This window comes from Budorcas taxicolor, chromosome 18 (genome assembly GCF_023091745.1).
Source record: "Budorcas taxicolor isolate Tak-1 chromosome 18, Takin1.1, whole genome shotgun sequence".
In the NCBI taxonomy this organism is placed as follows: Eukaryota; Metazoa; Chordata; class Mammalia; order Artiodactyla; family Bovidae; genus Budorcas; species Budorcas taxicolor.
This window is the reverse complement of record NC_068927.1, coordinates 44,703,491-44,730,470: the sequence shown is the minus strand read 5'-3', so window position 1 is coordinate 44,730,470 and position 26,980 is coordinate 44,703,491. Positions and strand designations below refer to the sequence as shown.

At 43.1% G+C, this 26,980-nt stretch overlaps 1 protein-coding gene across 1 annotated transcript in view; it reads right to left on the bottom strand.

Moving 5' to 3' along the window:
* The window catches only part of TDRD12 (tudor domain containing 12), a 71,731-nt gene that overhangs the window by 5,707 nt on the left and 39,044 nt on the right, over window positions 1–26,980 (bottom strand). The window contains exons 10-25 of the mRNA XM_052656758.1: window positions 26,350–26,430; window positions 24,704–24,764; window positions 24,210–24,317; window positions 21,694–21,879; window positions 19,708–19,864; window positions 19,111–19,238; window positions 15,794–15,985; window positions 15,427–15,555; window positions 14,482–14,599; window positions 13,753–13,892; window positions 13,405–13,622; window positions 10,870–10,969; window positions 7,510–7,697; window positions 5,989–6,199; window positions 4,712–4,804; window positions 2,466–2,638 (exon numbers count right to left, since the gene is read on the bottom strand). Coding sequence (XP_052512718.1) covers window positions 2,466–2,638; window positions 4,712–4,804; window positions 5,989–6,199; window positions 7,510–7,697; window positions 10,870–10,969; window positions 13,405–13,622; window positions 13,753–13,892; window positions 14,482–14,599; window positions 15,427–15,555; window positions 15,794–15,985; window positions 19,111–19,238; window positions 19,708–19,864; window positions 21,694–21,879; window positions 24,210–24,317; window positions 24,704–24,764; window positions 26,350–26,430 — 2,283 coding nt within the window. The remainder of the gene's footprint in view (window positions 1–2,465; window positions 2,639–4,711; window positions 4,805–5,988; window positions 6,200–7,509; window positions 7,698–10,869; window positions 10,970–13,404; window positions 13,623–13,752; window positions 13,893–14,481; window positions 14,600–15,426; window positions 15,556–15,793; window positions 15,986–19,110; window positions 19,239–19,707; window positions 19,865–21,693; window positions 21,880–24,209; window positions 24,318–24,703; window positions 24,765–26,349; window positions 26,431–26,980) is intronic.

Here is a 26,980-nt window from a genome sequence, read left to right as displayed (position 1 = left end):
GAAGAAATATTCCAGCATCCAAAACGGTGGACTAGGACGCTCCAAGTTCCTATTTCCCTCTAGATAACACTGAAAGAACTTCCTGTTCCCCCAGCTCCACCCCTGAAGCCAGAGAGGGCAGAGCCGACCCTGTGAATTCTGTGTGTAGTCCTTTCTAAGCTGTCTGGAGCCAAGACAAGACACTCGTTCAGAAAAGTCCTAAGACGACCCTAAGCTTTCACCTCAGGCTGATTTCTAGGCCAGAATGTGGAGCAAACGGGAAACGTGTGCATTGCTGGGAACACAACACTTAGCTGTTGTGGAAACAGGTTGTCAGTTTAAAAAATGAAACACAGAACTGCCGTACGATCCAGAAATTCCACAAGGCCTGGAAGTAGGAACTTAGACAGCTGCACACCAGTGTTCACAGCAGCACTATTTACAGCAGCCAAATACCCTCTACAGTTGAATGGATAACAAAATGCAGTGCCACCAGGGAAGGCCAGTGTAGCCATGCAGCGGAAGATTTTTCAGCCTTAGAAAGGACAAAATTTTGACATCTGCTATAACATGGATAAACCTTGAAAACATCATGCGAAGTGAAACAAGCCAGACAGAGAAGGACGAATGCTGTATGCTTCCATTTGTGTGAGGTGCCCAGGACAGGTAAATGACTGGAAACGAAGCACAGAGGAGGGTCCCAGGGGCCGGGGGGACAGAAGAAAGGGGGTTGCGGCTTACTGGGCACAGGGTGCCTGGCTGGGATGTTGAAACGTCTGCAAATGGACTGTGCTGACGGTTACACAACATGAACGTACTGCCACTGCCCTGTACACTTCGTATTAGTTAGAAAGAGAAAAACATCGTATAGTAACACATATATATGTATTAATCTTAGAAAAATGGGACAGATAAACGAACCTATGTGCAAAGCAGAAATAGAGACACAGACACAGAGAAAAAGCATACGGTCACCAAAGGGTGGAAGCGGGGTGGGATGAATTGGGAGATGGGGCTGACATACATACACTGGTATGTACAAAACAGGTAACTAATGAGAACCTACTGTGTAGCACAGGGAACTCTGCGCAGTGCTCTGTGGTAACCTAAACGGGAAGGAAATTCAAAACAGAGGCAATATGTGTGTACACGTAGCTGATTCACTTTGCTGTAGAGCAGAAACTAACAGAAGACTGTAAAGCAGCAGCACTCCAATAAAATTTTTTAAAAATAGTTACAGTGATAGATTTTCTGTGTATTTTACCACACTTCGAAAAAAACAAAAGGGAGAAATTCTGCTATGTCTATTTTAACACAATTAAAATGCAATTTAAGAAATTACCGATAGTTTTGCTAGCTGTGCTAACAGCACTTTAGTCAAGTTTTTTAAAGCCTTTTGTTGTTCCACATCCTCACCAACTCTTGGTATTTCCTTTCTCTCATTTCCCATGGCTATGGAGCGGTGCTGCTCCACTGTGGTTCTAACTTGCATTTCCCTGATGAGTAATGAGCCTGAGGACCCTTCACATATTATTTACTGGACAGCTAATCAATGGATTGGACACTGTGCAGTGTCTGTTCACATCTTTGGTCCTGTTTTCTACTAGGTGTCCGCTGTTTCAACTGAAAGGAGCTCTTGATGCAAGTCCTGGTGGACACACATGCTGAGTCCAATCCTCCTGCGGGGCTGCCCGTATACTCTCTCTGAGACTTCAGAAGTCTCTCATCTTGCTGTGGACATGAAACTGGTACAACCCATCTGGAAAACCGTTGAGCGGTTTCTATTCCATTTCGTCAAAAATACATTCGTTAGTGCACCAAAGCGCACGACGAAGAAATGTTTAAAGTGCCACCTGAAGTGGCCTAGACCTGGAAATTCCTCCCACCAACAGAATGGGGAAATAAACCACACTGTGTCCATACAACGGAACATGACACAGCAGTGGGAATACATGGTCTACAGCTGCACGCACGGCATGGATGGCTGCCACAAGCAGCAGGTAAAGATGCCAGGAGACACAAGAGACACACTGCATGGCTCCACGCAGAGAGCGAGCCAGGGAGGAGTCATCCACCTTGTTTTGTATCTGGAAGGCGGCTGCCCTTGGGGAGAACCAGAAGGCAGCTCTGAGTGGCACCCTGTTTCTGATCTGGCCTAGTTTCCATGCTCAGAAAACCATTAAGCCATACTTGCTACGTGTGTACCTTTCAGGATGTGTGCTGTCAATAAAAAGCTAACAAAAGTTCCCTCTGTAAGCAATATGGTGAAATAATATATTTGGAATTTGTTTTATAATAGTCAAGCAAAAACAAAAGTGTGGGCTGGAGTGTGAATAAAATCAGACTCCCCAAATGTTGGTAATTACTGAGTGATGGGAACACAGAGACTCATTAGACTACTCCACTTTCAGCAAAAATGTTCATACCACTTGTGAGTTCTATTTCCACAAAACAGCTCTTCCAAAGGGGGACAAAAATCCACTTACAGGGTCTGGTTCAGGCTTTCTTCAAAAGATGGCATTTTAGCTCCTTTGTATAATTTTTTCAGTTGTTCTACATGTTCTGAGTTATCAATGCCCATTCCCATTGACAAAATTTCAGCTCGGACATTATAATCAATGACAGAAGTTTTCAAGTTTGAAAGTTTTGTAATGTGCACCTTGAATCAAAGAAAAAATACAAAGTTTACAAGAACCACACTTAGAACTTTAGATGAGTCACAAACATTCTCTCCTGGCCTCCCTATCTCACTGCACAGTGTTCAATGCACCAGGGCGCATGCCACCACGTGCAAGGGTCTCCTCATCAGAGTCTTCCAGAACCCAGCCTCGTGCTGGGGAAACAGGACCAGGTGTGGAGCAGGGGCCAAGATCAAGTCCTGGGGTAAAAACCCCAGACAAGACCCATCCGTGATGCTGTAACCACACACACAACTCTTAGATCTTTCTGATTTTCCCTCGCATACTCTCATCTCTCCTAACAAGAAGGCTCAGGCTCCGTAGAGGCCCAGAAAGGGCCTATGCCAAGGCTCTAGATCCTGTATCTTGGACAGTTTCCTCCATTTGTTTTTTTTCTGCAACCAAAATATTCTCATCCATTTCAGTTTACACAAAATTAAGTAAAACATGGAAATCTGGAGGTGTGGCCCCAGGACTTTCCTGGGTTGGGGGAGCAGACCAGGCTAGCAAGCCAGGCGCACCCCCCCCAGGGACCAGGAATTGGGAACGCTCTCCCATCCAGGAACAGGGAAGAACCTTTCCCCTCTCAGGCTGGGGACCACTCTGCTGTGGGGGGGAAGGCGGTGGGGCATGTCTGTTTCCCCTCCAAGGTGCCACTGACACAGTTACACTTTGGAGCTGAGGAAGCATATTTGCCACGTGGGTTTTCTTTCTTTTTTTTTTTTTGCTTCATTCTCTTGGCTGTAGTTCTAAAAAATCCTTGCTTATTAATAAAGTTTCCATTTTATTTCTATAATAAAGAACCACCACAATATTATTACGACATCAACTAAGAACCGCCCCACACCCTATCTCTTCATTTACCTACACTGGTGGTCTCTACCTTCCCTTCTAAAAATCATTTTCTGGAAGGTGGGAGGGGGGTTCATGTTTGGGAACTCATGTACACCCGTGGCGGATTCATGTCAATGTATGGCAAAACCAATACAGTATTGTAAAGTAAAATAAAGTAAAAATAAAAATAAAAAAAAAAGAAAAGAAAAAAAAATTCATTTTTTCCTCTTACTTGTAAATCTTATACCCAAGCTCATCTTTTTCAATGTTAAGTCTTTTTCACTCTTAGGGGAAAAATAAAAACTTTTAACAAAACAGCTTTTATGAACTGAATTCCTTTAAACTTTATAAATAATCATAATAATTAAGATTTAAGTCTAATAGACCAAAACTCTGAAATGAAAAGTAGAGTACCCGGGGTGCAAGCAGAGTAGAGACGCTGCTGGCCTGAGCGCGGATCTCAGAGGGGACGCCCGAGGCCCTGGCCTCGCCTTCTGTCTCGCTGCCCTCCCCCACAGCAGCTCCGCAGGGCAGCTGTCTGTTTATGCGTGGAACCCCAGTGCCCCATACAGGTCCGGGTACACAGGAGGTGTTCAATAAGTATTTGGTGAATGGATGAGGTAGAAACCATGAACACAATAAAACCTGTCTTGGAAAGCCTGAGGATGGAATCCTCCACACTGTTGACCACTTTTAAGATCATTCACAGCTAGACCAGCACACGGCTGTGCTCCTGCGGGGCAGGGACTGCCCCAGGGTCTCCCACCGCTGTGGGCAGAGGGCTGTGAAAGGGGACTAATGGTGCACAACTGATGCCTGGCTAAGAACTGTAACGGCAGAGACTGTCGCATGTACTAACAACAGTTCCATGAATTTTCTCTTGGTTGTACATGTGAGTACATGCGATTTATACACACATGCCTGTGAGTGCTGGGTTGCGACATAAAAGATTCCCTTAACCATAAAACCCATGACCACACATTCATGACGCAAATAACACGGGACAAGCTCTCCTTCACACAGAGCCCTTCCTTATCAAGTAAGCCTCCATTTATGTGAGGTAAAGATTTATTTAAGCAACAGGTTAGAATAATTTGGGTAATTTCAGGGGCCTGGAAGATCCCATGGCAGGCTACAGTCCATGGGGTCGCAGAGTTGGACATGACTTAGGGACTGAGCACATTCAAACACGTTTCTTTTCAAGAAAACGGTATTCTTACCATTGGATCAATCCAAACTGTATTTCCTAAAGCCAGCATCACTTTTGCATCATGCAGTTTTCCAATAATTTTATGATGAATGTACCTAGTAACCTGAAAAAATAATACACGTAAGTAAATTTATCTGAAGCTTTAAGGAAATACTTAATTCTGTATGTGCTCAACAGTTTCACAAGAAGCTTTTCCACGCCTTTCATTTGAGCCTCACGACCACCCCATGAAGCAGGTTATGGAGGCCATAATGCCCTGACACCAACATGGGTAACCACCAGCAGAGAAGGGCGAGGAGAGGTGCCAAGTCCCAAGCACACAATATTCCTGCTGCTCCCCAGGAGGAGGCCACACGCTGGGGCTGCTCACACCAGCGACGCTGGGGCTGAGGGGCCCTGGTCTCCCCTACCAGTGGGACTCTCTCTCTCACTCTCGTCCAACTTCTCAAGAGATAAACAGCCATCGTTTAGAGACAGGCTGACAGCTGACAGAGGAATGAGAGCTGTGCACCCGCATTAGGAAACAGGCGGCGTGGGGCGTCCACAGTGTGGACCTGCACTCAGGATGCCCCCTGCATCTGTTCTCAGTGCCCCTGTCCACAACCCAAGCTTTTTACTTTGCCATCTACAGTGGCTCCTTTCATATCCTATTAATCAGACTGTAGGAAACGTAACCTTCCCCTGAGGAGTTAAAAGCCTTGCTATGAACAGGAATCACTGCTCTGGCGACAAGCAAGACTGTCTACCTGGTCTCTCTGGCTACCTGGGACAGTCGTGGGCTCCGTGTCTTGGCACAGGTGGGCTTCTTCGTTTTCAATGCCTTATCCGGTCTACTTGGTGACATCCTAGTTACCTGAAGGACCCAGGGGAAACGTCCCTTCCTTTGGAAGCTTTTCTGGACTCTCTCTCTTTCCTTGCCCATCTTCCCAACTCCAGTGGAATTACCTGGTCCCTCCAGAGAGGTAACAGGGGTATCCACTGTTGTAGCTACTTGCACTGTTTATTCTCTTTAAGTGACAGTCAGTTTATTTTTAGCACAGTGCATATTTTATAACAATTCTAAGTCTGGAAGCACTATTGCTAATGATGGCCAATCATGTCTGGCACCCCTCTGAGGGTTCAGAGCAACGTTCAGAGCACAGCGCTGGGAAGTGCATCCCTGCCAAGAAATACGAAGCATTTCACCCAAACCCAGTACTCCAAATTCAAATATACCTCAACTCCATGTTTATTCTGGGTTAAATATATTCTAGAAGTCAACAAATACAAAAAGCCCAAATAACCCACCTTTGGATTCCATTCAATTTCACTGTCCGCAGGTTTCACTCTACAAACGATAAACTCCACAGCTTGTGGGGGCAGTGTGTGGAAACTTTCTGGAAGGTGCAGCAACTGGTCTCTTGTGACGAGTCCAGTCCTGCCTTCATCTATGAATTTCACAAGGACATTATCCAGGGCCCATGTGTCCTCCTTCTGACTCATCTCCAACACCTGAACCCTGCAGAACAACAGTGGCCTCAGACTAACACAGAGACCCAAAGGGAAATTAATGTCACCTCAACTTACTTGCTAAAAGCAAACCACACGGCAGTTTCCCCTAAACTGCATGGCTTAACTCCATACTAGAAATAAAACAGCTAGAGTCAGCAAGAGCACTTGGCCGTGATTTATTTATTTAATTCAAGTATAAGGGCTTCCCTAGTAGCTTAGATGGTAAAGAATCTGCCTGCAATGCAGGAGATCCGGGCTTGATATCTGGTTCAGGAAGATCCCCTGTTGAAGGAAATGGCAACTCACTCCAGGATTCTTGCCTGGAGAATTCCACGGACAGAGGAGCCTGGCAGACTATAGTCCATGGGGTCACAAAGAGTCAGACATGACTGAGCAACTGACACTTTCACTTTCACTTCATACCTATGTATAAAAGACAGTGTAGCATTCTGAAAAGAGGAAATTCCTTTATCTGACAAGTTAAATGTTCCAAGGTTCTCGATCTGGGCTATCATCAAGAGAGGACAGGTGTGGCATTCAGCGGACATGGGAGCATACACCACGTGAGGCAGGATGGAACGCAGACTGCTGCTTCCTGAGCTGACCTTAGACAGCTCACATAACTTTGCCAGGGCTTAGTATACACACACAGTGAAAGTTGGTCAGTCATGTCCGACTCTTTGTGACCCCATGGACTATACAGTCCATGAAATTCTCCAGGCCAGAATACTGGAGCGGGTAAGCCTTTCCCTTCTCCAGGGGATCTTCCCATCCCAGGGATCGAACCCAGGTCTTCCACATTGCAGGCAGATTCTTTACCAGCTGAGCCACCAGGGAAGCCCAAGAATACTGGAGTGGGTAGCCTATCCCTTCTCCAGCAGATCTCTCCGACCCAGGAATTGAACCAGGGTGTCCTGCATTGCAGGTGGATTCTTTCCCAGCTGAGCTACCAGGGAAGCCCGGGACTTAGTCAGCTTATCTGTAAAATGAGAACTGTGCTCATTTTATGGGGATTTGTAAGAATTCCATGAGTTAAAGATGCACGTGTGTGCAGGACAGTGATAGCTCGATGACGGTCACATATAAGTACCACCCTGTCATCCATGCTCTGTGCGCAGCAGTCCCATGGCCGAAGAGCTTGGGAGTAGAGCTGAGCTGGGCATGTGAGCACACAACCCTGCCACCACCCTCCTGGGAGGAAGCCAGGCTCAGTATATGCATACCGGTCAGATGCACAGAGATGAAAATAGGGATTGAATACCATTTAATGTTACCTTATGCTTCACAACTTGTAGAGATGAAAGAGAGACATTTTACCTGTGAAAAACTGATTTTTCTGCTAACCCATATAATCCAAATTTCTCCACCTTTTCAACAATTGCTTTATTACTGGAGTCTTCAAAATATTCTTTCATCTCAGCATTAAGAGTTGCACAAAGATCCTCATGTTTATCAACTATACGACCAAAGTAATTTGTCGCATTCAAAACATAAAAGGGTATTATCTGAAATATAAACAGTAAAGTGAAAGTGAAGTTTGCTCAGTCGTGTCCAACTCTTTGCAATCCCATGGACTATATACATATAGCCCATGGAATTCCCCAGGCCATAACACTGGAGTGGGTAGCCGTTCTCTTCTCCAGGGGATCTTCCCAACCCAGGGATCGAACCCAGGTCTCCTGCATTGCAGGCAGATTCTTTACCAGCTGAGCCACAAGGGAAGCCCATAAACAGTAAACATTTCCAGAAAACAAACTCATTAGATGTTGGTAGGAATGCAATAAGGTACAGTCACTTTAGAAAGTTTTACAGTTTCTTATAAAGCAAAATGGTCTTACTGTATACAATCACAGGTTAACAGTCACTCTCCTTTGTATTTACCCAAGTAACTTCTGCCTACACAAAAATCTGCACTTGAGTATTAATCATAGCTTCATTCATAATTGCCAAAAGCTGGAGGCAGCCAAGATGTCCTTCAGTAGGTGAATGGATAAACTGTAGCACACTCAGCAATAAAAATGACCTAGTAAGCCATAAAAAGGCAAGGAGGAATCTTAAATGCAAACTGCTGAATGAAAAGTGAATTCAAAAAGCCTACACACTCTACGACAGCAACTATATGACATTTTGAAAAGGGGAAAACTATACAGACAGTAGAAAGATAGGTGACTGCTAGGAATTCTGGGGAAGGGTGGGTAGAGCACACAGGGGTTTCAGGGCAGCGAAAGTCCTCTGTGTGATACTGCAATGGTTACCTGTGTCACCATACATTTGCAAAGTCTACAGAAGGAACACTGCAAGGAGTGAGCCTTAAAGGATAGGTTTCACTTAATAATAATGTATCAGTATTGGCTCATCAATGTCACACATGTACCACAGTAATGAAAAATATTATCAATAGGGGAAACTGGTGGGGTCGGGGTAGGAAGGAGTGAAAGGGGAATTCTGTATTTTCTGCTCAGCTTTTCTGTAAAACTAAAACTGCTTGAAAAATAAAATATATTAATTAAAATAACAATAACAAAAGAGCAGATGCGTAACAACCACCCACACCACAAGAGCTGCAAGGTATCCCTGTCCGTGCAGGAAGCCACACTGGGAGGCAAGAGTGTGCCCAAAGGACTGAGAACAGGAAGACCCCACAGGGCAGCAGGTAGTCACTGAGAGCACACTGGGCCTGGGTGACGAGGGCAGCTGACGCTGGAACATTTCCATGCACTCTGACAGTGGGGGAAGGCTGGGCCCATGAGATTTCCACACTGTCCACCCAGGGACAAGAGAGATGAAGGAGGAGAAAGGCCAGACACACCTCGGGGGAGGGACACAGAGCCAGGGCATTTCAAACATCTCAGAAACTGTTCTCATTTTTTTTTTTCAACAAGACATGGAAACAACAGAAGTGAAAACGCTGTGAAATTATAGAATCCTGACCCACATCGCCTCCTTAAATTTAGGGGAAAGGAATTTTATCTAAAAATGAACAACAGCAACGTATCAAAGTCAAATTCCATATTAAGTCATAAAATAAAAAAGAATAAGCAGCCGAATAAGTTGCTAGCCACAATGCAAGCCACTGAGAACGTGTGCCCACAAAACAGATGGAAACCGTAACCTCCGCTTTCAAAACAAGCTGCCTTTCAGCTTGTTAATTAAGAAATTAATTAATTAAGAAAAGTGATATATGATATAAAGTGAACATAAACCACAATTTTAAACTGTAGGAATGAAGGGACAGAACTTGGGAAACAATTAGAAATTAAAGAAAAAAATCATTTCAGCAATAAAAACTGTATTGGGGTTGAATGGAGATTCACCCCACCCGCCCAATCTGCTCCAGAGAAAACTGTCTCTGTGCTAGCTCCCAGGATTTGTGACTGTGACCTCACTGGGAAAAAAGGTCTTTGCAGATGTAATTAAGCATCTCTAGGTGAGGAGATTACTGTGGATTATCTTGCTGGGCCCTTCATCTACCAATAGGTGTGCTTTGTAAGAGGCACAGAGAGAGGCGAAAGCGGTGAGGTGGTGAAGGCACAGCCTGGAGGGACGCAGTACGAGCTGAGACAAGCCAAGGAACACTTGGAGTCAACAGACGCTGTGAGAGGCAGGGAGAGGACGGTCCTCCCGAGCCTTCTGATGGAGCACAGCCCCCCGTTGGCACCTTGATTTTAGACTCTGGCTTCCAGGACGGAGAGAATAAACTTGTGTACAAGAGCCCTGGGAAACGAATATAGCACAGCCACACAAGAGGGGAGCACGAGCATGAAGGAACCCAACAGATGCCCCTTAGGGAAAAGGGAAGGCGAGGACAGAACACTCAGACTCAGAAAGAAGCGAAGCAATAAAACAGAGTCATAGCAAAGTGACAGCTCAACTCAGTGATTCGACTTGCACCTCAGAATATCCCCAAAGGAACATTCATAGACGTTCTGAAAAGGGCTGTGTAATCATCACATTAGTTTTAATAGTCCCCAGAGGTAAACGACTTTCTTTCTTAAAATATAACCGAGGACTTCCCTGGTCGTCCGGTGGTAAGGATCTGCCTGCCAATGCAGGAGACACAAGTTTGATCCCTGGTCTGGGAATGTCTCACATGCTGTGGCGCAACTAAGCCTGTTCCCTACAACTACTGAGCCCGTGCTCCGCAACAAGAGCCACCACAATGAGAAGTCCATGCACGGCAGTGAAGAGCAGACCCCGCTCGCTGCAACCAGAGAAAGCCCATGTGCAGCAATGAAGACCCAGTGCAGTCAGTCAATAAAGAAACAAAGTTTATATTAAAAAAATTTAAATATAAAATATTTATATATAAATATACATGTATTTAAAATGCTTAAATAGAAGTTATTTATATTTATATAAAACAAAATATTTAAAAATAAAAAATATGTATTTCATATATATATAATTTAAAGTATATATATATATATATATGAAACTAAAAATTCCTTATATTGTTTAAGTGGTTTATCTATCTTCCCAATTTAATCTTCGTTTTCTGAACAAACTGGTACCTTGAAATAAGGCACCATATAAGAACACACGTCTAATGTCAGATTAAATGGAGGTATATTAATACTGTCATAATTACATTCTATTAAATTCTACCACTCAAAAATGAAACTTGTTCATTAAAACTAACCATTAATCGTTGGACAAAGGATCTTTAACAGAACTTACTTTTATGTATCCAAGCACCGGTAGAGTTTGGCTGGATAACTTCCTTGGTATGTCTACTTCTGGATTAACACGGTGCCGGTCAGGACAGATCCTTCTGTCTCTGAAAAAAAAAGAACAGGATTTTAAGCCCAGAAAAAAAAAATAATTTTCAACATGAATTTTAAAGTATCCTTTAAGAAAAGTAATCTATAACTGAAATCAGAGATGCTGTAAAGTAACCATATTAAATCCTTTAGAAGGCACTAACAGTATGTAAATAAGTGGAAAGGGATCCTAAAAATTAACTGGCACTGAGTAAACTTGAAGGACAGAGTTACTACATCATTTCTCCAGACAGCCTTAAATGTGACATGTAAATAAACAAATATACTTCCAAAATAGAGATTCTGAATCAGAAACACACCAGTATAACCTACAACAGAGGCCAATGAACCTCTAAACCAGGAGCCACTTAACCTAAACTGAGAAATAGTTAAAGCTTCAGTTTTAAAAGTCAGTATTTTATTTAAAAGCATTATAGAAAGTGTTGCTAATAACGTGTATAATGTACCATAATCGAAAAAAAAAGTTAATTTCAACAGTTATCTTTAAATTCCATCCGGTGGATATCTATCAGACATCTACTACCTAGTCCCAGAGATCCACTGACCAGCTCCTGGCATCGTGTCTGGATCCCTAAGAGACTTCCTGAGTGTTAAGATAGACCTGTGCTCTCCATACTCATCCACAGAATCAACGCATTTGTCAAAACTCCAGCAATGTTTCTGAAGAAACTGACAAGCCTATACTAAAATGAATATGGAGATGCATTAGAATTAAAATGCCAAAATAACCATTAAGAAGACCAAAGTCGGAGGACTTACATATCATTTTCCAAGACCCACTACAGTACAAGCTACCTTAAGAAAGTGCAGTACTGGTTTAAGAACAAATAAGTAGACCAATGTAACAGAGGGCATCCACAAACAGATCACATATACTATTGTCTATTTATGTCAAAGGCACCAATTCAGTGAGAACATAATGATGTTCTAAATAAAGAAAGCAAAAAAGCAAGCAAGCAAGCAAGCAAGCAAGCAGGAGCAAGGGATTATCCATACAGAAAAAAAGGAAACCTTGTTCATGTCAAACACTATACACAAAAATTTATTCAATATAGATTACAAACCTAAATGTGAAAGCTAAATCTATAAAGCTTCTGGAAGAAAACAGAGAAGAACGTCATAATCTAGAGATAGGCATATATTTCTTATCTAAGAACACACAAAAAATAGTAACTGTAAAGTGCTTCATAAAAATTAAAAATATCTGTTCATTGAGACTCTTGAAAGAGTGAGGACTTCCCTGGTGGTTCAGTGGTTAAGAATCCACCTGACAATGCAGAGTACACAGCTTCAGTCCCTGGTCTGAAGATTCCACGTGCCACGGGGCAACTAAGGCCATGCGTCACCGTGCTGAGCCTGCACTCTAGAGCCCACAGCCACGACTACCGAGCCCAAGCGCCACAACTCCTGAAGCCCGAGCGCCTCAGAATCTGAACTCTGCAACAAGAGAAGCCACCACAGTGAGAAGCCTGCGCACCACAACTAGAGAAGAGCCCCCTGCTCACTGCAGCTAGAGGAAGCCCGAGCACAGTGACGAAGACCCAGCGCAGCCAAAACGTACTAACTAACTAAAAGAGGGTGAAAAGGCAAGCCGCAGACTGGGAGAAGATTCTCAATGCATATCTGCATATCTCTGACGAAGCAATTATATCTAGAATAAACAAACTACTCCTATAAATCCATAAACACCTCTTTCCCATTTTAAAAAACGGGAGAAAGACCTGAACAGGCACTTCACAAAAAAGGACAGTCACATGCCCCACAATCGTGTGGAAAGACATTCATCATCATGAATTCTTAGAGCAACACATATGAAAATCACAGTGATCTACTCCATGCCCCCATGAATACTAAGAGTTGGTGAAGATACAGAGCAACTCAAACTCTCTCATAACAACTGACGGGATCCTAAAGTGACGAACCACTTTGGCAAAGTTAAACGTGTCTGCCTCATGACCCAGCAATCCCATTTCGAAGCAGACACCCAAGAGAAATGGGTGCACATTTCCACAAAAAGACATGTACAAGAGTGTTCGCAGCAGCTTTATACATAAAACAACTCGCAGGCCCATCCAGAGGAGAATGAATGTAGATATAATCACACAGTGGAATTCTGAGCCACAAAATAAATAAATAAAATGCCAATACATGGACGAATGCCACAGATAGCTGGCTGAACATACCACAATTCCATTTATATAAAAGTCAAAACCTAGCAAAATTAGTCAGTGTTGGTAGATAAAATGAGGGTGGTTACTTCTGGAGGAGGAGCAAACTGGGAAGGAGATGGAGAGGACCTCTAAGAGGGTCCCTCAGGGCTGGGTGTGGTTCCCCTGGGTTGCATTACCTATATAACCACCCTCAAGCTATAAATTTACCATCTGTGCAGTTTACTGCATGTTGTATTTCAAAAAAAAGATGACTGGCTTACTTGCAAAAACCAAAAGCCTTAAGATATGGACAAAGAGGCCTTCTGGCTTTTCTATCTTCTTTGGCTTCCAGAACCCCCGCAGTAAACTCGTACAGCTCTGAAGGGATCTTGGCATCTGCTCTCTCCAAGTAGCGCAGGACACCAACTGCGTGGCAGGCATTTCTCTCTGATAGCAGCAGGACAGATTTGGTCTTTTTATCTCCCTGTTCTGCAGAACCCTTAAAATTGGGGGCGAATAAAGGAAGTGAATCATCCATACCAGTCTAAATGATAAAACTTTACAGACTCTAAGTTTGTCATTACATAGAAAATGCTAGTGAAATATTAAATAATGCGTATTAGTCAAACCTGTTCAGTTAAACTCTGAAAATGATCAGACATGCAATATAGGCGTCCACCAAAAATTTTTGGTGAGGAAGGAAAGCTGAAGTGAATAACACACGTGGCATCGGTGATGGCCAGGAGTGGGATGCAATCATCTGTTAGGGCTGGAGAAAAAGAAGTGACAATCTCAAAAGAGGCTGGAATTTCACCACACGCACTTCACAGAGAAGATTCCAGGAACCATACTTCAAAACATTTATTTCATTTTACTGCTGAGATACAAGGAAACTTCTTTCCCATTTCTTTTCCCAAAACTTCAAAACTCAGTAATTAAATTTCAGAAAAAATAGTCTCCTTTTTAACTTGAAAAATGCCTCTATTACAAATCTAAGCTACCCATGTGATGTTTTCACTTATTTAATACAAATTGACTTTTGTATTTCCAATACCAAATTCAGCGATCACGGATGACAAGTCTCATCACAGGCATACACATATATGACAGCGATCCTTAAACTCGACCCCAGGGCACACATCTAGACCAAGGCTTGCTGACCACTGCCCTGGGGATACCTGCATTTCACCTCAACATCAATTAACTGAAGTTAATTTTCACTTTGAAATTAACATTACTAATACATTCTCAATAAATCTGAGAATAAGAAATTTGGAAAAGAGGTGAATAAATCAATCAAAGAATAATTCCTATTAGTTCAGCCTTCTCTAAATAGAAGTAGAAATTAAAATACTTACCTAACACAATGTGAGAACCAGAACTTAACTTCTTCTTCCACTGTTGTGAAACACTTTTTAAATTAAAAATCATTTCTTTATGCATTTTCAAGCAAAATATGGAATTGCTTTCTACCACCTGAAGATGAAACCAAAGGGGCCAGTTCACACTCAGGAATATAAACTTAAGAGATAATTTTTCATCAATAATTATCAATTACATCAATATATACCATTTAAAATTATCTGTGAGGGGGTTACCTCACTGATCCACTAATTCTAATGAGATGGTTGTAAATTTAATTAAATATGCTTTCAAAATTCTATTGTTTATATCTAAAAACTTGCTTCAGTGAAACAAATATTATTTTGCTGAAACTATTTTTCTTCCTTTTAAAATAATGTGTGCATACATATGTGTGTGTGTGTACTTATGTGCATGTATACTCACCTCTGTAGGGGTATGTACATGAACACATGAAGTTTATGGTACTACTGTCAGGAGGGTTTGTCCACTACACCACCGAGTGCGTTTTTGTTGAAATGTGGATGCACTGCTGCTCCTTTTCTGTGTGGCCTCGTCTCTACATTTTAGTTTTCATACACAACTAGATTAAATCTTTGGCCAATTTATTTGGCTTCTCTGGCTAAAATGGTGATACATGTTAGTGTCAGCATCTCTACTTTCTTAAACAGAGGGGACAGAGGAGGCCGCCACCTGGGCATGAACCGGCTCCTTCCCACACTCAGCCAGGCCCCCTTGGCTCTGACGCCTCAGTGTCAGGCCCTGCTGTCCTTTCTTACTGCCACCAGTGTTGCTTTCTGGCAGAGCCTGTTCTGATGCTGAATTTATAAACCTTTGTTTTCTTGTCAAATATTTAACTATTCCAGTAATTCCCTGAGGACTGCGGATTCAGCCACAGTGTAAACAAGCCATAAGCACATTCTATGCGTGGCAGGGCTCACCTTACACACTGTTTCTGTCTCAGCTGCAGAACAGGTGAAGATCAAGGTCTTCTGTGCCTGACTTGGGATGAAATCAAGAGTCTGGAGTAAAGTAGAAGTTTTTTCACATTCCAAGCAAAGATGTACTACCTGGTAAAGAAACGCAAAAACAGTGGGACTTTTAATAATGTTCAAGGTGCTCCAGTTTTCCTTTTTATAGGCAAGTCGTAACTTTAATAGAGAAGGTATAAAAAGCAATAGAAATTCAAATACATAATTCCAGATTTGTATATGAAATCAATGCAGTAATCTTTAAATATTAAGCCATGAATAAAGGTTACTGGCCTGTGCTCACCAGCCCCCACCATGCGCACCCACAACGCAATACCTGTTGGACGCAGCCATAGAGGGCAGCCTCTTCCATGGCTGTGATTACAATGTAGGGGTCGTTCATGAACTCTTTGATTAAACGCTCTATATGTCTGTTCCAATGAACTCCAACTGCAACAATCTGATGTGGGGCAGATTCCCTTTCTTCAACTTCCATGTTTTTTTTAAAGTTATCTAATATAGCAAACATCTAAAAAATTAGTATAATTAATTTCATTTTTATTTCAAAAGAAACTAAGAATTAGTTTGACAGAACATAAACAGTAAAGAGTGCATATTTTCTGTTCTCAGAATGGGGAAAGTCTTTAAACATTAAAGCAAAAGAAAAAAAGACTAAAAAGGAAAAATGTTAAATATAGACAAAATTAAAACAACCAACTCTTTGCAATCCCACAGACTGCAGCATGCCAGGCTTCCTTGTCTTTCACTATCTCCCAGAGTCTAGTCAAACTCATGTCCATTGAGTAGGTGATACCAACCAACCATCTCATCCTCTGTCTCCGCCTTCTCCTCTTGCCCTCAACCTTTCCCAGAATCAGGGGTTAACAGAGGTAATAAAGGATTAATTGCCTTATATAAAAACTTCTACTGTACAAACTAAGTAGAAAAAGATAATCCCACTGAAAGAAAACAATCAAAGGAAATGAAACAGCAGCTCATAAAAGATTGGGTACATATGGCCAGTATGAATCAATGCTCAATTCAACAAACTGTCAAGGACACAGAGATTAAGTAAATCAGACTCCATGTGTAACAATCAGCCTGGAAAACGAAGCTGGACGAGGGCCTCCTACTGCTAGGGGTCCAGCGTGTGTGGCCTCTGGTATACTGCCTGGTGGAATGCAAATTCATCTACACTTTCAGAAGGGCCAGTGTACAAGGCAGTGGTCCAGATATTAACTTTGCAAATAAGAACTGAGACTTTAGAGGAGTTCAGGAACCCTGCCCAGACTCACACAGTCAGGAAGTAACAAAGCCTGGACTTGACGCTGGGGCCATCACTGCCCCCACAGGAATGCTCCAGGCTGTCACTGCTTCCAACAAATGCCTTCTAAGAATTCACAGCCTCTGATCCATTAATCCCCTTCCTAGGAATTTATCCTAAGAAAAATGTGTGCAAAAAAGATGTGTTTCTTCAGCCACACACACAAATGATCCTAAATATCCAAATATAGAGCAATTATAAAACAAATTATGTTGTGCCCATAGGATTCAATATTAGGTGGACAATAACAATCATGCTAGGGAATAGTGAGTAGCAGTACGCACAGTGCTGTTCACTGGAATGCAAGTTACAAACTAATACACAAAATAAGGTCCTGATAACATTAAAGAGTAATGCTAAAAATTCTCCAAGCCAGGCTTCAGCAGTATGTGAACCATGAAATTCCAGATGTTCAAGTTGGTTTTAGAAAAGGCAGAGGAACCAGAGATCAAATTGCCAACATTCGCTGGATCATGGAAAAAGCAAGAAAGTTCCAGAAAAACATCTATTTCTGCTTTATTGACTATGCCAAAGCCTTTGACTGTGTGGATCACAATAAACTGTGGAAAATTCTGAAAGAGATGGGAATACCAGACCACCTGACCTGCCTCTTGAGAAATCTGTATGCAGGTCAGGAAGTAACAGTTAGAACTGGACATGGAACAACAGACTGGTTCCAAATAGGAAAAGGAGTATGTCAAAGCTGTATATTGTCACCCTGCTTATTTAACTTCTATGCAGAGTACATCATGAGAAACGTTGGGCTGGAAGAAGCACAAGCTGGAATCAAGATTGCCAGGAGAAATATCAATAACCTCAGATATGCAGATGACACCACCCTTATGGCAGAAAGTGAGGAGGAACTGAAAAGCCTCTTGATGAAAGTGAAAGAGGAGTGAAAAAGTTGGCTTAAAGCTCAACATTCAGAAAATGAAGATCATGGCATCTGGTCCCATCACTTCATGGCAAATAGATGGGAAACAGTGGAAACAGTGTCAGACTTTATTTTGGGGGGCTCCAAAATCACTGCAGATGGTGATCACAGCCATGAAATTAAAAGATGCTTACTCCTTGGAAGGAAAGTTATGACCAAGCTAGATAGCATATTCAAAAGCAGAGACATTACTTTGCCAACAAAGGTCCATCTAGTCAAGGCTATGGTTTTTCCTGTGGTCATGTATGGATGTGAGAGTTGGACTGTGAAGAAAGCTGAGCGCCGAAGAATTGATGCTTTTGAACTGTGGTGTTGGAGAAGACTCTTGAGAGTCCCTTGGATTGCAAGGAGATCCAACCAGTCCATCCTAAAGGAGATCAGTCCTAGCTGTTCACTGGAAGGACTGATGCTGAAGCTGAAACTCCAATACTTTGGCCACCTGATGCAAAGAGTTCACTCATTGGAAAAGACCCTGATGCTGGGAGGGATTGGGGGCAGGAGGAGAAGGGGACGAGAGGATGAGATGGCTGGATGGCATCACCGACTTGAGGGACGTGAGTCTTAGTGAACTCCGGGAGTTGGTGATGGACAGGGAGGCCTGGCGTGATGTGATTCATGGGGTCACAAAGAGTCGGAGACGACTGAGTGACTGAACTGAATTGGACATTAATTTTATGTATCAACAGACACCAGAATTATAAAAAGGAAAGAAATATTCTAAATTAGGAACAACTGATTACCTGTGAGTATTAAGATTACACATGTGGGGGTTTTTCAAGTGTTCTTCTCTATTTCCCAAATTTTCTAAAACAAAATTATTGATTTTATAACCAGAAAAATATTAAGTATTTTAGAAAAATCTCCCTAGGAGAGAATGTTTGCTCTTCAAAGCACTTTAACATTGGGTAGAAAATTCAGATAAATGTTCTCTCATCTTAACTACAGCAGATAAAAGGAAAATTTTTTAAGATTAACCAGCTTTTTCCCAACTAAACACATTTCCTGATTTCTAAAAGACTTTCAATTTTCTCTCTCTCTCTATATATATATATATGCTGCTGCTAAGTTGCTTCAGTCGTGTCCGACTCTGTGCGACACCACAGATGGCAGCCCACCAGGCTCCCCCGTCCCTGGGATTCTCCAGGCAAGAACACTGGAGTGGGTTGCCATTTCCTTCTTCAATGCATGAAAGTGAAAAGTCAAAGTGAAGTCGCTCAGTCGTGTCCGACTCTTCAGGACCCCATGGACTGCAGCATACCAGGCTCCTCCGTCCATGGGATTTTCCAGGCAAGAGTACTGGAGTGGGGTGCCATCGCCTTCTCCGATATATATATATACACATATATATAAATATTTCTAAGTAGTAACGACATCTGAATGAACGTGACACACTTACTTGCTCATTAGCTTCAGAGAGTAACACTTCCACTTCATCCAAAAGTAGGTGACAGAGTCTAAGAAACAATAAGCTTTGATACTGGAGAAGTCTCAGGAGACTATGTGGTGTTGTAACAATCACATTGCCTACATTTTAAAAGAAAACAGAGTTAACACTTTAGATTTTCCACACGTGTTTCTAACATCTCCTTTGCTAAGACTTCATACACTTTCTAGAAATGCCTTTTAATAAAATAAAAACCTGTTTTTCTTACTCAGGTGGGTACACAAGAGGCCTGCCTGGGCCAGCCCCTGTATTTTCTGATTAAATACCTGGGTGTCCACCAGGTTTTGAGCTCCTGAAAGGCAGGGTAGGGTTTTAGTCAACACTAAATAAACAGTAGGTGTTTACTACATAGTTGATACATCAATGAAAAGATAGAGCTTTCTCAGTAAAACAGATGTAAGCCAAGAGTACACCCTGACTACCTACACAGATACATAGCTGATAAGTGAGGCCAGCCAACACACAAGCCCCGGGTGGCTCCCAGGTCTGCCTGAGCTGGGCTGCACTGTGTGCTCTAGGAAAACCAAATAGCCTGGAAAGGCTGCTTACACCCCCTTGGAAGCTTCATATTTTTGGCTTCATCTTTGTGGAGTCCGATTGTTAACAACACAGGATGAAGAGGTCTGCAGGATGCGATATAGTCTCCCAATAATTCAAAAATAAATTGGGCCTTTTTCCAACCAGGGCACACGATGACTGCCAGAGGCTGCAAAGACAAACAAATTCAATATAATTTTGGACAAAGGTTAAAAATCACAGAAAGTGTACATAAAAGCATGCAGGACACCTCTCTGTACGCAGTAAGCACTACTAAGTTTTTGCCATCATCACTGTCATGTAGGTCAGAAAAGCCAAAACATAATCTCCTTAGAATGGATTCAGACACACTGACTCAGCTTCTGATAAGGGTCTAAACTAAAAATCACTTGTGCACAAGTAAAAATCATTTCATCTGCAAAGTTCCCTTACCGGCAGGCGAGGTCCTATCTCATTTCACAGAGGAGCAGCCTAGGGCAGAGAGGTGGAAGCAGTTGCCCAAGGCTGCGCAGCTAAACGTATAGCAGCAACAGGATCTCAAGCCAGGCAGTCTGGCTCCAGACCGCAGAAGGATGTACTAACAGCCTCCTGAAAGGGGCTGTGAAAAAGGTTACCATCTCTTCCTTAGGAGAGCAAGATTCCTGCTGCACCACCTGAATCCTGCTCTCCTCTGTGCCTCAGGGATCTCTCTCGAAGGGGCACTGTCTGCCGGCACCCTCCTGAACACATGGCCTCAATTAACTGAAGACAAGAACAAGTCTGCTCTTTCTTTTATGCAGATCCAGGCAAGCACCAGCTTCCAGGTCTCACACCTAAATGCAGGCTGACCCTGGAGACACGGACAAAATAGGACAGCCACAAGCGGCAGACCTGGACATTCTTTCCTGGCCCAGCCAGGCCAATCTCAACACAAGCTGCCTCTCATCAGTGGGGTCAGCTGCTAGCTGAGTGATATAAATGCACCCACTTAATATTACTAAGTCAATACATCATAACACAGACAATGCAGATTTGCAAAGAAAACTCATCAAACCACAAGGCATAATTAGATAAACCATTATCTTTTCTAAGATGAAATCTGTACTGCTATTTTTTACCTTATAATGAGTGATGGAACCACCAGTAGTGTATCTCTGGGGAGAAGGACTGAGACAGATCACACTCATCAGTTCCCTGACAGCCAGACCCCAACAAAGCGGATGGTACACCCCCACCAACGGACCCTCACATCCACCTTCTCCCCTTTCCATCTGGCTTCTCAGCTATTTTCCGATTCTTATGCTTGGGAAAAATAGAGTAGGATTACAAAACAGTGATAGGGACAAGATGACAGAAAATCTAAATTCATGGGACTTCCCCAGTGGTCCAGTGGTTAAGAATCTGCCTGTCAATGCAGGGGATGTGGGTTTGATCCCTGGGCAGGGAATTGAGATGCCACATGCTGTGGAGTAACCAAGCCCGCACACTGACCTAGTGAGCCCTGGTGCTCTGAAGTCCACACATCACAATTTCAGAGTCCACACGCTGCAACTAGAGCCTGTGTGCCACGACGGAAGAGCCCACATGCCCCAACTAAGACCTCATGCAGCCAAGTAAGTAAAACTTTTTAAAAAATAATCTAAATTCAACTCCCACGTCTTGTCACACTTGTCAGCAGGTAAGGACTTTTCATGAGCTTAATTTTCTCATCTATAAAATAGTGAAAACAACACACAGCCTGACCATCTCAAGGGGCTGCTGTGACAATTAGATTCAGTCAGTGAAATAATTCTATAAACTGCACATTCACCACGAAAAGCCAGGACTCTCCTGACTCAGACAACTGCCAACAACTAGGGATTCTCGGTAAGAATCAGTATCTGTGTTGAGAAGAGTTTCTCACAGGACAGTCTCTGTCCTCAATTTTAATGTAACCTAAACTTAACCAAAAGTCAGGCGTCAAGTTTAAAATAAACTTTTAATCCATTTTGTTGAAAAACAAAACTGTCTTCAACTTACTCCGTTTCTACTTGGCAATGACTTGTAGCAGCCCCCTGTTTGCAGAATCGTAAGCATTGGTGGAAGGTACAACAAAGGGTCATTTCCACAGTGAGAAATGACCACCACGTCGCAGCCACGTGCTATGGGAGGCCAAGAGTAAGATTCAGTGTGGCTGGGGCCGGGAAACTTATTTCTTTGAAGAGCCTAAAAAACATCAATGACAACCAAGACAACAATAAAGTACAGAAAGCTAACAGACCCCTCTCACTGCTTACCTTACCCCAACAAGTACTCACTGCTCAATCTGGTATTTTCCAACACCTAACTTAGTAAGTCCCCCCAGACATTTTCCAGCAGTGAACTCCTGCTCAAAGAGTCTCTGCTTTTCTGGGCTTCAGACTGAAAGGATCCAATAGGCAGCGTGTTGAAGGATCAGGTACTTAATGCTTACCAGAGAAAGGACGTGGTTTCTCTTCCTCCTTCTGAAAAACTGCTGGTGCATCAGCTCCACTTGCAAGGTTTTTGTTTTTTTTTAATTCCCCAAAACAAACATGCCTTTTGTTTGCTTATTTTTGTATATAACTGTCGATGAAACCCCCCAAATGTTCCACAGAGCTCTCCAGCTGCACGGATGCACTCCTCCACAAGGCTGAACTCGCCAGCCAGCCCGTCAGTTCTCTGAAGACCTCATCCCCCAGCCCTGAGCCCCAGCTGTACCCGGGACTGGGATCTTCCTGCAGCGTCACCTCTTCTCTGTAACTTTTTCAGGTCAATTTCTTGGTTTGGTGGAGAACAAATTTTGGCAGCTTCTCGACAAAGGGTACAGAAGAAGGAAATTTCAGACTCGGCACATGTGCAAACGCCTCATTTCATCCTCACTCTTCACCAGTGGTTGGGCTAGAGACTTCCATGTTGGAAGTCACTTTTCACCAATATTTTGGAGTCAGTGCTCCTCTGGTGACCTATGGACAAGTCTGAAGCCATCCTGGTTTCTGACCCTTCCAGGGCTGGGTTTCTTCTCCCTGGAAGCTTTCAGCATCTCTGGATCCCTTTCAATTCAGATGCTTCGTAGCAACGTGTCTATGCTCTTGCTCCTCAGTTGTGCTGGGTCTGGGGTCAGCAAACTCTCTTAATTTAGAAAGTCACAGCCATTAAGTCTAGGGAGTGTCCATGTGCTATGCCCAGGATTTTCTGCCCTCTTTCATCATTCTTTCTAGAAATCCTATTCAGATATGAGACCTCAAACTTATTCTCAAATTCTCTTTTCCCCCCATTTCCATCTTTCTGTTCCACTTTCTGATGTTAACTTCTATTTTACCTCTCATTTCTGTTTTTTTCTTTCTATAGTATTTTTAATTCCTGCTGCTGCTGCTAAGTTGCTTCAGTCGTGTCCGACTCTGTGCGACCCCATAGACGGCAGCCCACCGGGCTCCCCCGTCCCTGGGATTCTCCAGGCAAGAACACTGGAGTGGGTTGCTATTTTCTTCTCCAATGCATGAAAGTGAAAAGTCAAAGTGAAGTCGCTCAGTCATGTCAGACTCTTAGCGACCTCAGACCCCTTTTTATCTGTTTTTCTTTTTTATAGCACCTTATTATTACTGAAGTCAAGCAATATCTTCTCTTATCTGAGGATATCTATTTTCTCATGTTTTCTTTCACTCCCTACATCATTTGTTTCAGAGTTTGTTTTCCTTTTTGCCCAGGTGAAGGCTTTCTTCAAAATGTCCAAGGATCCCTGGAGGCTGCTCACACCGAGGACACTAAATGCTGGGCTACACCTGTAGGCAGGCTGGAGCTCAGCACCACGTCAGAGTCCCATCACTGAAGGGAGACAGGCAGCAAGCAGGCATTTTTCCTGGGAGGACTGAACAACAGCGTTGCCTGAAGGTTATTCTCAAGGGTCATTCGGTGTCTCCAAGCAGAGCCTCCGTCTCCTTCCTGAGAAGCTTGCTGTGGGTGCTCAGGAAACAAGGGGAGCAGTTCAGAGCCCTCCCCACGTCACCCCTTCCTCAGTGGCCAGTCGGTGGCCAGCCGCCCTCTGCTGATGCTTTTCCATCTTCCAAAAGCCTGTAAGAAACTTCCTGCCCAATAAAGACTTCACACTCATTCTATTCATCCTTGCGGGGTTTTCTCTTTTTACTTTTTTTTTTTTTAATATCAAGAGGGAAGCAGATAAAAATGATCTAAACTGATGCTCGAAATTGATGATCTAAGTGAAACCACAGTTGTAGAATGCAATTCTGAAGAGAATGCGGAGAACATTCTAACTGCCCCGACTGCTTGTGCTCCTTCTGAGCTCCCTTTCAGAGGCTCATTTGAGAACTTACTGCACAAAAGCATTAGGTTTCCCCACAAAAAGAATTATTTACTTATAAGACGTTAACCTGGACTTTAAGAATAAACGAGAAATTAATAACAAAATCTTAAGAGGGGATTTCAAAAGCAAAGAAATTATGGAAATGCAACCTCAGAACTGTTTATTAAAAATCTCTCTACATTACAACAGGTCAGAGTTCCTTTATGAATCCCATCACCTTTTTCAGGTCTGTTGAGAGTGGTGCTGTCTCGACAGATAAGCAGGGCTCAATCTTGTTTCGCAAAACTGCCATGGGCTGCCGAGACCCCGATTTCAGCTTCTGCAACTAAGAACACAGGTGTTAGATGGCTCTGCCCAATGGTGTTAGCACAGAATACCAAGAACCTTACGGAGATGAAGAGGACATGAGAGTTTGGTTTCAGTGTAAAATCCTAGGTTTATATGCTTATCAAAACCCATCAAAATAACCAAAATGAAAGGAAGATTATCTATTACCCAAACAGAAAGAGAGCCAAAAGAGCCATGTCTCTAAAGCAGGAATTTATTAGGTAATTTATAAAAGGACGTCTTCACGTAAAGTTCTCCATGCAAGGAATTTCTGTTTATATCTAAAATTTAGAGGAAAGGAGGGATGGGATTTAAAGAGTGAACAGTTTTCTTTCTTTTGGCGGGGGGGGTGGGGGCGGGGTTGGGGGGTGGGAGTTGCAATACCTGCTGTACATCAGAGATTCCATCAGCTCTCAAAGGATCAGGGTTTAAAAACTGCAGTAATCTATAAAATATTAAAAAGGATCATTTGAAGGAAAAAGAAGTGCTCTTCAGTTCAGCTGTTATTCTAGTTTTCCGTGACAGAGGTAAAATGAACTATAGGGATGGCCACGACATTACCGCTTGCTCTGTTTTACGCTGCCCTTTGCTACACAAGGGCTGTGGTGGGTCTGCCAGTCTCCTGTAGCCCCTCTCCCTCCCCCACTGGGCCCTGCTCTGCACAGCAGTGCCGATCCCAGGACCACTGGCTCTGGACAAGGAGAAAGACTGCATGATCACTAACTCGTGTTCCTTCTAAGAAACCCATTGCCACCATCCTTTTCTGCGGTTTACTCTTCAATCACGTCAAGGTTCTCTGGAACCCACAACAGACTGATAGAATAACTCATGTCATTTCATCAGAGGGTTCTAAGTAAAGGGCATGAGGCTAAAAGAAATGAGCTACATGGATAATGCAAAGTCTTTGGTTCAAGGAAAATAACTGGTTGGAGCATCACTACTCACAGGTGTTAGGTGGAGGGATGCCTGCGTAGGAGGATGTCAACTCTGGTGTGTTAACAACCATTCCAAGGCCAGTGGGCTCCATGGGGCAGCGTTCAGAGCCCTTGGCCATGGATACCGTGAGGCCCTCCTGCTGGGATATCACAGGGCCACAGAGCAGCCTCCAGGGAGTCAGGACACCAAGATGGCCATGGGGCAACGACCCTCTCCCCAGTCATCCCAGTTAGTGGCTACTGTACAATCTGCCCGCTTCTGAACTGTCTTAGGCGCTTTGTCACGCTGATGGCTTCAGAGCAGCCACAGTTACTTGGAATGTGAGAGTGTTTTTAGGCTGGTAGGGTAAGAAATAATAAAAACTGGTACAAAAATACGTTGTGGATTAAACAAGTATAAAATGAAGAGATTACTCTACTGCTAACAACCTGCCTGCAAGTGAGTACTTTGTGAATCTGGCAGGACAAAAAAAAAAAAACTTCCCAAGTTTCACACTGTAAATACCTACTTTCTCCAGCAGGTGGTAGATCCATTTAACGGCAGAAAACTAGGAAGAAAGCAAGCGCCAACCCATATAAAATCAACAGCCCCCAAAAGATCAACTATATTTAATTTGTTTCATAAAATTGTTCACTTGACAAGAGATTCAGGAAGGGGAGGCAGAGAATGACTATTTATAGCAGAACAAAACTTTAAACAGAAGAATCTGCCCTAGCAAATGAAAAAGAAAAAACTAACCTCAAAGCCTGTAGAAGACCGTGTGTGTGTGCTGTGCTGTGCTCAGGTGCTTCAGTCGTGTCCGACTCTTTGTGACCCCATGGACTGTACCCCGCCAGGCTCCTCTGTCCACGGGATTTTCCAGGCAAGAATACTGGAGTGGGTTGCCAGGCCCTCCTCCAGGGGATGTTCCCGAACCAGGGATTGGACCTGTGTTTCTTGTGTCTCCTGCACTGCAGGTGGATTCTTTACCCACTGAGTCACTGGGAATGCAGGTTTGAAATTAATCATAAAATCATATATAAATTCTTCCTGCTTATACTTTTTCTACAATTATTTCAATAAAAAACTTAGGCCAAGGAAAAAAAAATCCATACTTCACACAGCCATTCTTCTCATTGTATTCTTTCTTCTCAGCTGATCTAAGTGGCTTCTCACTTGACTTTTGACATGAAGCACTAAAAATCAAAAACATTTGCTAAAATTTCTGAATCCATTTACTCCAAATCTGAAAATACCTTTATTTTCTGGGAGGAAATTTGAGAGGTACCACTGCAGAATAAGCGGATCAACTTAAGTAAATTCTTTGAGAACTGAAACTGAGTCCTTTGAGGATGAAGACCATTTTGACAGTTCCCGGGCTGCCAAGAGGGAGCAAGCCCCCTACAGCCTCTCTCCCTTATGGATTATGACGAGAAACTCGGGATGAACTATGAAACTACAGGGGAGGAAGTCCCAACGTGAGAAACCACCAGAATCATGGGGGATGTCCTGGCTTTCACTCTTGGTGTTGACACGAGGGTGGCCCGAGTTGCAGAATGGTGCAGACGTCAAAAAACCTGAGAAAGTCTCTACTGTCATCCCTCAGTATCTGCAGGGTACTGATCCGAGGAGCCCCAGGGATACCAAGATCCAAGGAGGCTCAAGTCCCTTATATAAGATAGTGTAGTACAGCGGACCCTCCGCAATCAAGGAATCTGCATCAGGGCAGGTGCAGGAGCTTCAGAT